Source organism: Vulpes lagopus, chromosome 14 (assembly GCF_018345385.1).
Source record: "Vulpes lagopus strain Blue_001 chromosome 14, ASM1834538v1, whole genome shotgun sequence".
In the NCBI taxonomy this organism is placed as follows: domain Eukaryota; kingdom Metazoa; phylum Chordata; class Mammalia; order Carnivora; family Canidae; genus Vulpes; species Vulpes lagopus.
In genome coordinates, this window is record NC_054837.1 from 8894177 (window position 1) to 8908220 (window position 14044).

General features: G+C 45.3%; 1 protein-coding gene across 3 annotated transcripts in view; it reads left to right on the forward strand.

The window, feature by feature from the left end:
* The window catches only part of DGCR2 (DiGeorge syndrome critical region gene 2), a 90169-nt gene that overhangs the window by 41774 nt on the left and 34351 nt on the right, over positions 1-14044 (forward strand). For all 3 annotated transcript variants that reach the window (XM_041728701.1, XM_041728702.1, XM_041728703.1), the window contains exon 3: positions 12196-12321. In XM_041728701.1, coding sequence (XP_041584635.1) covers positions 12196-12321 — 126 coding nt within the window. The remainder of the gene's footprint in view (positions 1-12195; positions 12322-14044) is intronic.

Below are 14044 nucleotides of genomic sequence, written 5' to 3' on the forward strand. Positions count from 1 at the left end.
CTCTAATTTTTAAAAATAGTTAATTTATCAAAGATTGTGTTTATTTATTTGAGAGCAAGAACACAAGTAGGGCGTGAGGGGGCAGAGGGAGAGAGAGAAGCAGACTCCCACTGAGCAGGGAGCCCAATGTAGGACTCAGTCCTAGGATCCTGGATCATGACCTGAGCCAAAGGCAGATATTTAACCAACTGAGCCACCCAGGTGCCCCATGATTTTATTTTTAAGTAATTTCTGTACCTAATGTGGGGCTCAAATTCACAACCCTGAGATCAAGAGTTGCATGCTTGGGGTGCTTGCATGGCTCGGTTAAGCGTCAACTCTTGATTTTGGCTCAGATCATGATCTGGGGGGGTGTGAAATTGAGCTCCGAGTTGACCTCCATCCTGGGTGTGGAGCCTGTTTAAGGTTCTCTCCCTCTGCCTCTCCCCATCCCTGCTTGTGTGCACGTGTTCTCTTTCTAAAGAAAAAGAAAAGTTGCATGCTCTACCAACTGAACCACCCAGGTGGCCGAGTAAGAGTTTTTTTTTTTTTTTTTTTAAGATTTTATTTATTTATTCATGAGAGGCACAGAGAGAGAAAGAGAGAGGCAGAGACACAGGCAGAGGGAGAAGCAGGCTCCAAGTCGGGAGCCTGACGTGGGACTCGATCCCAGGTCTCCAGCATCACGCCCTGGGCTGAAGGCAGTGCTAAAGCGCTGAGCCACCTGGGCAGCCCCAGGTTGTTGTTGGTGGTGGTGGTGGTTTTTAAAAAAATTTTTTTTTTATTTATTGGGGGGAGAGAGAGAGAGAGAGAGAGAGAGAGAGAGAGAGCATGCACACACACAAGCATGGGGAGGAGTAGAGGGAGAGGAACAAGCAGACTCCATGCTGAGCAGGCAACCAGACACTGGGCTCAATCTCAAAGCCCTGAGATTATATCCTGAGCTAAAACCAAGATTTGGATGGTTAACCAACTGAGCCGGCCAGCGCCTCACCCCCCTGCTTCCCATAAGAGTTCTTTTAAAGAAAATAAAATACAGAAGTAGAGGGAATTAGTCATATAGCTTTGAGGTGAGGAGGGCACAATAATTTTTAAAAGGCTTAGACAAGGGCATGCCTGGATGACTCGGTGGTTGAACGTCTTCCTTCGGCTCAGGGCATGATCCCTGGGGTCCAGGGATCGAGTCTCACATTGGGTTCCCCACAGGGAGTCTGCCTCTCCCTCTGTGTCTGCCTCTCTCTATCTCTCATGAATAAATAAATAAAATCTTAAAAAAAAAAAAAAAAGACAAGATCTACCTTGTGTACTTACAGCATGTCAGGAATAGAGTGAACACCACATATCCAAAGAGGGAGAGCACAGGTCCTGGTGAAAAGATCAAGAATCAGAATAACATGAGATGCTCAGGAGCAGCACACCGTAGTGAAATAGTGGGGCAAGGCCATCTGGATCTGAAGTGGAGCTGATTTTAATCGTCTAAATCAAAATTTTAGTTGGAGGTTTATTCAAGTTACTTGTACACACCATCTGAATATTCAAATAGTTCTATAAGACTTTTTATTTAAAAAATAGCAACCCTGATACCCCTTCCCATTCCCACTTCTCAGAAGCAAATACTTGAGATTACTTGAGTTATTGATTTTACTTAGTATTTATTTGTGGGTCTCAAAATTCCATGGTTTTGGGCATGCTTTATTGATTTTCTTTGAACAAGGTGGCTGATACGTCCCCCTTCATCTCCTCATTCCCAGAGTTCTTGCTCCCTGTCAGTGCTGCTCTTGGCTGGGCATGGAGGATGATTCCATTTCCTTTTTCCTGGTGAAACATTTTGTTTTTACCCCAGAGTTGAACATTGTCACCATCATCTGTTTGATAACTTTATTGAAATATAATTCACATATCATAGAATTTGCCCATTAAATGTTTTTTGGTGGCTTTTAGAATATTTTCAGAACTATCACCTCTACTATAGAACATTTTTATCACCCCAGAATAAAACCCTGTACCCATCAGCAGGCACTCTCCTACTTTCTCTCAAGCCTTAGCCCTTGGCAACCACTTACCTACTTGTGTCTCTGGATTGGACTCTTCTGCACATTTCATAGAAATGGAGTCATACAATATGTGGTATTTTGTGTTGGCTTTTAATTAGCATAATATTTTCAAGGTCCATCCATGTAGTTTTCTTTTTGTTTACCTTTAAAAAAAAAACTTGGGGATCCCTGGGTGGCTCAGCGGTTTAGCGCCTGCCTTTGGCCCGGGTGCGATCCTGGAGTCCTGGGATTGAGTCCCACGTCTGACTCCCTGCATGGAGCCTGCTTCTCCCTCCTCCTGTGTCTCTGCCTCTCTCTCTCTCTCTCTCTCTCTCTCTCATAAATAAATAAATTTTAAAAATAAAATAAAATAAAAACTTGTGCATGTACTTTAAAGAAAATGTTTTAGGGATGCCTGGGTGGCTCAGGGCGTGATCCCGGGGTCCTGGGATTCAGTCCTACATCGGACTCCCTTGTGGGGAGCCTGCTTCTCCCTCTGCCTATGTCTCTCTCTCTCTCTGTGCCTCTCATGAATAAATAAGTAAAATATTTTTTTAAAAAAGAAAGAAAAATTTTATTTGTCTTCTGTTAGACTTCCGGTTTAACACTTTGATTGAGATATAATTTATGTACCATAAAATTCATCATTTTTAAAAGCATACAAGTCTGTGATTTTTGTGAAATTCATAGAGTTGTGCATCTATCATCACAGTGAACTTTAGATCATTTCCACCGCCCCCAAAGATCCCCAAGTCCATTTGTGGTTATTCCTTGTTTCCTCCCCCAGTACCAAGCAACCACTAATCTATTTTCTGTGTCTTTTAGACCCAGAATGTGTCTGGACATTTCCTATAAAGTGAATCCTACTGTATACCTTCTTTCGTGTCTGACTTCTTTTGCTTGGCATCCTGTTTTTGAGGTTCATCTGTTTGCTGCCTGTGTCAGTAGTTCCTTTCCACGCCAAATTTTCCATTCTATGGATAATGCCATGCTTTGTTTATACTTTCACTTTGATGAGCATTTGAGTTGCTTCCACTCTGAGAGTAAAGCTCCTATGAACATTAGTGTATGAATTTTCAGGGGACATATGCTTTCATTGCTCTTGGACAAAAACAGGGATGGGATTTCTGGATTTGTTATAAATTTATGTTTCACTTTTTTTTTTTTTAAGATTTGTATTTATTTATTCATGAGAGACACATAGAGGCAGAGACACAGGCAGAGGGAGAAGCAAGCTCCATGCCGGGAGCCTGATGTGGGACTCCATCCCGGGACTTCAGGATCATGCCCTGGGCTGAAGCCAGGTGCTCAACAGCTGAGCCACCCAGGTGTCCCGTATGTTTCACTTTTTAAGAAATTCCCAAATTGTTTCCCAAAGTGGCTATACATTTACATTAAAAAAAAATGTCCTTAGCAGGATGGATCTCTTTCCTGATATCCCCTCAGTTGTAGATCTATCATGTTATTCTGACAGAGATTGATTTTGGAATCTCCTTTCCTGGAACCCCTTGACTTCATCTGTCTGGCTGAGTTGCTGGCAGGGCCTGCTGCCCACCTTCTCAACTGCCCTCTTGAGTTCTCCTGTCCCCATCAGCATGGGAGAATCAGATTTTTCCCTCATGTCTGTCCGCTTGTGTGTCCCCCTCCCCTCCCCACCCCTGCCACGTGCCATGTTAGATCCTCTGTTTTTTGGTTTCCTGATTTGGTTTATTCCAAAACACTGCCTTCTTTATTAACTTCTGCAGAAAAGGAACACGGAAGACAAAAGTTTTTGATTCCTTGCTTGCATGTTTGAAAATGCCTTTATTTGACCCTCACACATGCTAGATTTAGCTGGATTTAGAATTACTAGGTAAAAATAAGTTTCCCTTACAATTTTGAAGATCTTACTCCATTTTTATTAACTTTCAATATTGCTGATGCCATAATTCTGGTTCTTTAAACGAAACCTGTTTTTGTTCTTCTAGAAATTTTAAGTGTCTTTTGATATGTTGTGCTGGCCACTCAGCAGATCTTTTCATTTTAGGAACTTCTGCCTCTTGGTTTAGGGAAAGAAAACACTAGATTTTTTTTTTTCTCTTCCATTTATTTAGTCTCTTTCTAGAACTGTTAGTAGAAACTGGAGCTCTTAGACTGATCTTCAATTTTTTCAGTCACCAGTTTTCCATCTCTTTGTCTTTTTATTTTACTTTAAAGAGGTCTCTACTTGCACCACATCTTTTAACAGGTTATCATGTTTGCCATCATGTTACATTTCTAGTAGAGCTTTTTCTTTGGGTGGGGGGTGAATGGTGTCTCTGTTCCTTTTTAATAGTATCCCATTCTTGTTTTATGGATACAATATTGTCTCTCACTTTGAGTATGTTAATGGCACGTTTTTGTTGAACGTTCTGTATACATTCTTTTTGTATTGTTTCCTCTTGTAAGTTGGTGTCTTTCGTTTGCAGGGTCTCCTTGGAGGGAAGTTGGCCTTGCCTGCCTTCTATGTGTAGCAGAGGGACTGGAAGCTCTCTGCTTGTGGGCTTCCCTAGACAGTGAACCAGCTGGACTGTTTCATGGAGAGTCTTCTCTCCTTTGGGACTTTTTTCTTGGGCTGGCCAGATTTTTCCGTGGAGGAATGTTCCATTCTGCCCAGAGGCTGGGGTTCTGGGATCCCAGTGGGGGAAAAGGGGCTGGGATTTTGCCCTCCTCCAACAAAGTACAGAACCTGACTCTCAGTTGAACTGGTGCTCCCAACTAAGAGACCACCTGTTTGACCTTCTCATCAATAAGTCACCCGTCTTCTGCTGGGGTGAGATGGGACAGGGTTGCCTGAGCACACCAAATACAGGGGATGAGATATGGGTGTGTCAGCTGCCTTCTCCTCCTTTTAATATGAGAAATTTCAAATCTGTACGAAAGGCGCATGAGTAATACAGTGAATGCTCACACTGCCTTTATCTGCATTCACAAACCCTTAACTATTGCTTTCTCTTCGTGTTTTTTTTTTCCTGAATCTTTTGAGAGTGTAATACCATGATATTTTACTCCTAAATACTTCATCTGTCTTCTAAGAAGAACAATCCCATAACTACAATACACTTTTCATGTGTAAGAAACTTAACTACAGTCCTGTTATCTTACAGTTTATTTTGAAGTTTTTCCATTGCCCCCAAAAATATCTTTTACAGGTTTTTTTGTCTTTAAATTTAGGATTTACTCAAAGACTATATACTGTATTTTCTCACCATCTTGCTTTATTCTGTAATCTGGAAGTGTCCCCAGCTTTTTAAAAAATATATTATTACTGATCTTACATGGCATTGACCTATTTAAAGTATCCAAGCCAATTGTTTTGTAGAATGTCCTTCAATATGGACTTGTCTGTTTGCTCATGATTAGATTCAGGTGAATCTAAGCGGGTCATAAAGTGTCCCATTGGAGAGGCATGAGGTCAGTTTGTCCCATTATTGGTGATGTTAAGTTTGATCACTTGGTCAAGGAAATGTCTGCCAGATTTCAGTACAGCAAATGTCCCCCCTACCCTTAACAAAAGTAATCTGTGAATGAGTTATCTGTGGAGTGGTGGTCTAGGTATTTTCCAGCAACCTTATACCCAGTTATTTTAGTTTATATTGATGGTTCTTGTCTGAATCAGTTATAATAGTGGTGGTTTAAAAATGCTGATTTTGTAATTCTACCATATGCACTGCACTTAATAAATTATTTTATAAAGATCTTTCCTATTTTGTGGCACTGTAAAATGTTCCAGGTTCATATCATAGTTTTCCTGCGCCGGACCTGGAATTAACCATTTCTCTATTTTTTTTTAAATTTTTATTTATTTATGATAGTCACAGAGAGAGAGAGAGAGAGGCAGAGACACAGGCAGAGGGAGAAGCAGGCTCCATGCACCGGGAGCCCGATGTGGGATTCGATCCCGGGTCTCCAGGATCGCGCCCTGGGCCAAAGGCAGACGCCAAACTGCTGCGCCACCCAGGGATCCCCTAACCATTTCTCTAAAGAGCCCCGTTACTTTCAGTGAGAAATGGTATTTAGAAGCCAAGGTTTAAAAAAATTTTTTTTTAAGATTTTATTTATTTATTCATGAGAAACAGAGAGAGAGAGAGAGGCAGAGACACAGGCAGAAGGAGAAGTAGTCCCCATGCAGAGAGCCTGATGTGGGATTCGATCCTGGGTCTCCAGGATCATGCCCTAGGCCAAAGGCAGGCATCAAACTGCTGAGCCACCCAGGGATCCCCTAGAAGCCAAGTTCTAAGTGTTAGCTGTGCTCATAGTTATTTGGGCATCACAGTTTCTAGGCACTTCTTTAAGTAGATGGAAATAGGAATCCTTTTTAAAAATAATAACCTCATATTTATTGGTACCTCTGATTCTAACTTAAAGTTTTTCCTCTCTTCCTCCCATCTCATGTTTTATTTTTTTTTCCCCTGGTTCCCAATACCCTGTATATATGCATCCATTTGGCCAGTCCTAAAATACTAGTAGTTTTGGAATTACTACCCCTCTACCACTATCAAGAACACAACTACTGGGACACCTGGGTGGCTTAGCGGTTGAGTGTCTGCCTTTGGCTCAGGGTGTGATCCTGGGTCCGGGATCACCTTCTCTCTCTGCCTGTGTCTCTGTCTCTCTCTCTCTGGATCTCTCATTAGTAAATAAAATCTTTAAAAAACAAAAACACAGCTATTATGTAAATGCTAGGATTTTTTTGTAGTTCTTTATGGTATTAGGCTGTTTCCCACTGATGGGGTATAGTCAGTTCTCAAGTCAGAAGTGACTAGCATTCATTCCTTTTTTCTTTAAGGTGATTATGTTAACATTTCACCCTGTTTATATTCAGTTTTAGGACTTTGCCTCCTCATCTTGATTTATTTTAATGTTTTTGTATTGAGATATAATTCACATGCCATAAAATTCACCCCTTTAAAGTACACAGTTTCACAGTTTTAGTATATTCAAAAGGTTCTCTGATTTATTTTTAAGGTATGTAAAATGTAAACAGGATTCAGAAGTCATAATGTATAAAAACATATCTAAAGTTCTTAACAGGGGTGCCTGGCTGACTCTTATCTTGGGATCATGAGTTCAAGCCCCACGTTGGGCATAGAGGCTGCTAAAAAAAAGTTTCCTTTCCTTTCCTTCCCTTTCCCCTTCCCCTTCCCCTTCCCCTTCCCCTTCCCCTTCCCCTTCCTTCCTTCTCTTTTGCCTGGTTCCCACTGACATTCTGTAGGTAAGTAATTCAATTAGTTTCTGGCTTATCTTTCTTGAGTTCTCATTTTGTTTTACAAAAATAAGCAAATATTCATATAGTTTATTTCCTCTTTTTTAATATATTATTTATTTATTTATTTATTCATGAGAGACACAGAGAGAGATAGAGGCAGAGACACAGGCAGAGGGAGAAGCAGACTCCATGCAGGGAGCCCGACGTGGGACTCGATCCCAGGACTCTGGGATCAGACCCTGGGCTGAAGGTGGTGCTAAACCGCTGAGCCACCTGGGCTGCCCTCCTCTTTTTTTTTTTTTTTTTTTTTACCTCTTTCTTACATGAAAAAGTATCTTACTGTGTATACTGTCAATGCTTTGATTATTCATTCATTCATTCATTCATTCATTCATTTTTGCGGAGTTGGGAAAGGGCAGAGGGAGAGAAAGAGAAAATCTTAAGCAGGCTCGATGCCCAGCACAGGACCCTCCTTTGGGGCTCATCACAATCCTGAGCTCATGACCTGAACTGAAATCAAGAGTTGGACTCTTGATTTTTTTTCTTTTTTTCAGACTCTTAATTAAACTAAGCCACTGAGGCGACCTTGTTTTTCTCTTTTTTAATTTAACAGGGGTCTGGGAGGAGGGGAGACAGGTTTCTGTTTCATCTGTTTCTATTTCATCTTGTGATGTACATACAGAAGAATTAAGACCTTGGGTGAGGATTCTTACCAGGTTATGCTGCTTTTGGCGTATTTCTGCTGGCAGTTGAGACCCAAGGCCACATCTTGAGTATGTCATAGGACTATCTGATGTTAGAAATCCTCTTCTGGTAAGCAAATGTTACTGGGCTTACCTACCCCTGATTTTTTACCACTATTCTTTTTTTTTTTTTTTTTTTTTAAGATTTTATTTATTTATTCATGAGAGACTCACAGAGAGAGGCAGAGACATAGGCAGGGAGCCTAATGTGGGACTCGATCCCAGGAACCCGGAATCATGCCCTGTGCCAAAGGCAGACCGTTAACCACTGAGCCATCCAGGTGTCCCTTGACCGTGATTCTAAACCTGTTTTGATGTAAGAAGGAAAGTGATATGCATTCAGACCACTTGGAGCACTAAAGAAGCTCTAGTTTGTCTTGCCCTTTATTTGGAGAGGTTATAAGCTCATCTGAACCCTAATGCTGTATTTGGACAAGTTATACAATCCTAGAAACACAAATTAGAATCACTCACATTTTGTCCTTTATTTGCAAATAACAAATGTTGGGAAGCAAGCATGCCCCTGCCTGACCTGACTCAATTTCCCTGTTGGACTCAAGGCTGTCCTGTGCCCTCCACTCCCACCCCACCAAGCTCTCCCTGTGAGGCTTGTGCTGGGAAAGCAGAAAACCTGGCATGCTGGGTGCCCCTGGTGGAGCAAGAGGCAGCTGCCCTGAGCAGTACACACCCTTCCCCCCTGACCACCACCACCACTTACCACCACCACCACCCCCAGCGCACAAGGATTCCCAGCTTGGGAAGATGGCCAAGGAGAGGCTTCTGATGGCTGTGCTGTATGGTGGGAGGAGGCTCAGGTCCAGTGGACCTGGAGGGCTCATATCTCCTATTTTCTACTTCTGCTGTAAAGCAAGTGTCATGATACTTCTGAGCCTGCCTTCCCATCTGTAAGACATTTTCCTTTACATCAGTTTTTTTAGTACCAAGTCAACCATGTTGACTCCTCCTTGCTTCATGTCTCCTTCCATGCACTCCCTGTCTTTGGCGGCCAGAGCTGTTCTGAAGTCTTGGTGAGGACACCTGAAGAGAGCAGAGCTCAGACAGCAGCCTGTGGTGCAGACAGCACCCTTTCCAAGACTGCAGGATGGGCTGGGGTCTGGGATGCACACTTAGACTTTTCCGTTTTTGTTTTTTTTTTCTTCAAGATTTTATTTATTTATTCATGAGAGACACAGACATAAGCAGAAGGAGAAGCAGGCCTCTCACAGGGAGCCCCATGCGGGACTTGATCCCAGAACTTCAGGATCATGCCCTGAGCCAAGGCAGATGCTCAACCACTGAGCCACCGAGGTGTCCCAGACTCAGACTTTTCCATTCCCAATCACAGGATGTAAGTGTGCCCAACGCCAGTTGCTAGATGGAAGAGAAGGCAGGCTGAGGGCATGACCTCTCACTAAAGGAGGACAAGTTCATCTGCTGTTTGGCTCACTGCTGTATTCCCCATACCTACAAGAGTGCCTGGCACACTGAGATTGAAGGGGAGAGGGATGGAGAGGGAAAGTTGCTTTGGGCTGTCTACATCCTGAAACTGGCTGCTGCACATTTATCAGCTCAGATCTGCCACCTGGCCCTAAGGGGAAGTACTGTCTGTGGGTTGCAGAAGGAAATTCTATGTTGTCAGAGGTGCTCCTAAGGGGTCTGTAAGGGTACTGCTCCAATGAGCTCCGTCTCTTCTTCGTTTGCACCCATTTCCTGGTTCTCCTGGCCCCCAGGAGACTTGGAAGTCCTTGGTCTGTGCCAATGAGTTCCCATGGTGGCACTGAACAAATGAGTGATGAGGACATGAGTGTGGGTGTTTGGCTGTGAAGAGAAATAATGGAAAAGGGAAAGGTTCAGAATTGCCATCTGAGCCACCAGAGAAGCCTGTACAGCACTAAGTGGCTTCCCCATCACCATTTTGGTGACTTCCCTGAACTGTTTGGCCTATTGCCCCATACCTCCTCCATAGTCAGCCAGCATCCAGGCCCCAGCAGCACACTCTGTTACCTTTTCTTTCTCTCCCGCCCTGTGCCCCAGATTTATCTTTCTCTGAATAGTTTGGCCTGTTCTATACCAGGTGCTGCTGTGCTTAGCTCTGGGGCAGAGGCCAAGACACAAAGTGGAATCACAGGTCTTGCTTGTCAGAGCAGACAGAGGGAGACATGAAATTCAGGTGTAGGGAAACATGTGCTCACCACACCCAAACTTGTCCTCAAGCTTGTCTTAGACGTGTCTGCCTTTGGCCTTTGCCCAAGCCGTGGCCTCTGCTGGGAATCCCCCGTCCTTATTTCTAGTCTGCCATCCTTAAGCCCAGTATGGGTCTCCTCACCCCTCTGCCTGCCTCCCAGGGAGTGGGGTGGGAGTGACAATGCTCAGGATGTGTGGATGGGACACCCAGTCCTGGAGAACTGATGTCGCCCTGAAGAGAGTGGCTGCAGCACACAGGTAGCAGCAGTGAGGTCGTTGTGTTGGTAGTAAGGTCGCACCAAAGGCCTTGAACGTGCTTCTCCTTTAAGGTCTTGCCTTGAGTTGAGCTTCTCTCAGGCACTGGGAGCACAATTTATATCTTAGATTAGTTTGTAATCTGATGGCCTCTGAGCCCCATCACATGTCTATGGAGGGGCAATGGAAATGCCATATGTATTGGGGAAGGACCCAGAGCTACTAGGGCTTGTGACTTGCCCAGGATCTCGGAAGGAAATGAGGAGGAGCACACAGATTTTTGTACAAGTTGCTCTGTGCAGTCCTTGGAGGGTAATGACAAAATGCAGACGACCTAAACTTCAAACCATAGGGGATTATGATAATTAAATCCATTCACAGAATTCTGTGCAGCCATTAAAAATTATGTTCTTAAGAGCATGTAAGAATATGGAAAGCTGTTTATAGTCAAGCTTACAAAGCAAAACATAAAATAGAGTGATGTGATCCCAGTATTTTTAGGGATATGTATAGAAAAAAAGACTGGAAGGGTGGCAGACCCTAGCAGAGTAAAGGTTTATGTTTTGGCATTTCAGATTTTTGTGTTTCTCAGTTATTTCACATGGATTTGTTATTTTACAATGAGGAGAAATACAGATTATTTATGAAATAAAAACAGTGTCAGAGTCTGCAGCGTGAGCAGGATCAGATAGTTGGCGAAGCTTCAGTCAAGTGGAGCACCATGGAGTCAGAGAAGATGGGTCTGTGGGAGGCCACATGCCACGCCCATGTGCCCCATGTCCTTTGCCTCAGGCCTGCCAGAGGTGGCCATCTGGAACCAGAGGAGACCTTGTTCTGCGTGCAGCCGTGCAGACCAAGTTCGCCACTGTCTGTCCTGACCTTGAGTCAGGTGTCCTCTCTGAGCACCAATATGCTTCCATGCAGGCCGAGTAGGAAGGAAGGTGGTTCTGGTGGGACATTGCCTCTGGCTGTCTCCCATTCTGTGACTTGAATACCTTACCTCACGTCTCTGCATCACTCCTCACCTTCAAGAGGGAGGAGAGTGGTGCTCTCAGGGTTGGAGAACTCCACAGAGAGACTGTGGAAGCACCAGCCTATGAATCGCTTTTGGATTGTGATCCGTAAAACTAGAAGTCTTCCTCATTTTCAGCTTCCTGTTCACGCTTCCAACTGCCTTTGAGGCTGGCTGCACACCAGGGCCTGTGCCAGGCAGGCATGTCAGAAGGCCCTGGCCTTGAAGCAGTGAGAAGAACCCACAGGCAGGCACACAGATAGCAACTCAGGCCCAGTGCAAGTAGCACAAAGGAGGGTATTCCACAGTCGGTCCCCCTTCACGCCCACAGGAGGCTCCCCAGCAGTTGGGGTGGAAGGGGCGGCCTGGCCTCTCGAGAGACACTTCCTCCCAGCGCCCCCACCATGAAACCAAGGCTCCTGAGGGATTTCCAGCAGGAATGACTAGCTCTGTGCTGTGCTAGCAGCCTTTTAGAAAATACAATGGAGAGACCTCATTTTGTAATAATAATAACAAAATGAATAATTTCAGTAAGAAGCACATGTGACCCATTGGTCTTGAGCAGCAAAGTGTCCTAGGCTTTAAAGAATTCTTGAATAACTGGAAAATGTGCTGCCTTCCCCTCGACCTGGTTTTCCTAGCCCTGAGTAGGCTGACTCTGCTGGGCTTTAATTTGGCACTGGCCACAGAGAGCCCCTGGTGGTGTGATGCCTCGCCGCTGCGTGCGCGGTGCTGACAGCCTGTTTCTTTTCTTGCTTTCAGAAGTGACTGGGGAATCGCGTCCTTACCATGGGAAGGAGGCTGTGGATCCGCGGCCCGGGCGGGCCCGAGGCAGCGACCCCAAGCACTTCCATGCAGTGAATGTGGCGCAGCCCGTGCGCTTTAGCAGTAAGTTGCAGACCTGCCCTCTCCAGGACCTAAACCTTGTGGCCCTGTGTGGCCCCATGTAGCCCCTGGCTATCCCAGGGCCACTCAGCTGGACAAGGAGTGTGCCTCCTAAAATGGCCCTTCTGGGCTGTCAGGGGCCACTGACCTCTTTTGATGACTGAGGTTGCAAGGCGACCCTTCCAGGGTCACCCCAGGGCCGAGTGGTGAAGCCATGATGTGAACCCAGGCTCTGGAACCAGGCTGCTCGCTGCCACAAATCAGCTGCTTTTTGTGGTCAGACTGTTCTCACCCTTTGGTAGATGGAGAAATAGGCTCTGAGGGATTAGGTCCAGCTGATGGGAGGGAAGGCTCTACCCCTGTCATTAAACTGTTTTTGAAGAGACTAGTTCTTGAATAAACTCCCTATGACATTAAGATTTTTAAAAGAGCATTACAAGATTAAAGAAGGTTGAAAGAAAAGCCACCCCCCCCCCCCCCCAACAGACAGGGATAATGACAGACATGGGTACAACAACACCGGGACAGGAGGAACTGATAGGTGACATGTCAGCTGTGGGGCCAAGGAGCCGGTTGGCTATGTCAGTACTTGCCCCTCCCCAGACACTCAGCACCGGGGAACACCTCAGAGCTCAGACCCTATGTGGCAGCTTGGTCGCCTGACAGGGACTGAACGAGCTGGGCAGCTGTGCCCTGGTGCTGTGCTCGCCCTTGATCCATAAAAGCTGTGAAATACAAGGATTCTCGTGGCTGAAGGGATACTGGGCAAGCTTGGCAAGTGAAGAAACCAAGGCTCTGAGAGGTCAGCACACCCAAGGTCATGCAGCCTATGGGGTGCCACCAGGACTCAGCCCCATGGAGCCCCGACTCACACTCACACTCACCCTTTTCATTGCTTACCTATTTTTTTTGAATAGTTCATACTTCTGCCAAGGTAGTAACCCCACAAATTTCATATGATTAAAAAAAGATGAGCCAATAAAAAGTAATGTTTCCTCCTTCCATTGCCCCCCCCCCACCAGCTGCCATCCCCAGAGGGGTTTCCTCTGGACCCATCCCAAGGTGGTGGGTGAGGAGCCCTCTGTGGGAGCCTGCCCTATTGCTTGCCAGCTGAGGTGCTTAGCCTCTGCATGCCTCCGTGTCTCCACCTGTAACCTGGAAACAAGGCAGGACCCACCTGGAGGGAGTGGGCGGGTGGAACGCATTGTGTGTGGGGGTTTAGGAGCCGTAGTAAGGGCTCCCCTGGTGATCCCCTGCCCTTCAAGCTCATGCCACAGCCTCAGCAGGCATGTGTTGTGTGCCCCGTGTACCTTCCAAGCAGGGGTAATCACAGTGCTTGCTCCTGGTCAACAGTGAAGAGCCTTCCTGCGTGCTGTGCTGCTCAGTCTGTGAGTGGGTTGTCCCCCGTGGGCAGGTGGCAGGGGACAGCCCTGTCCTCACTGCAGTGCTGCTGTGGCATGCCTCCTGGGCTCCAGGCCAGAGCTGCCATTTCCTTCTTGTAATCTCTGTGTCTTTGTTAATCAGTTACACACACAGTCTCTAATAAAAACATGAACATCTATCTTTCAGAAGTTTTACTAATTCCATAGGATGTAGATGCATTAAAAAGTTACATTTTGGTAATGACTGCCTTTGTTAAAAATTATTATTCTTCAGCGTGTGCTTATGAGGTGGGTAGCCAGCATTTGAAAGTTAATAGATCCAGTGGAACAGGCCCTAGATCTTT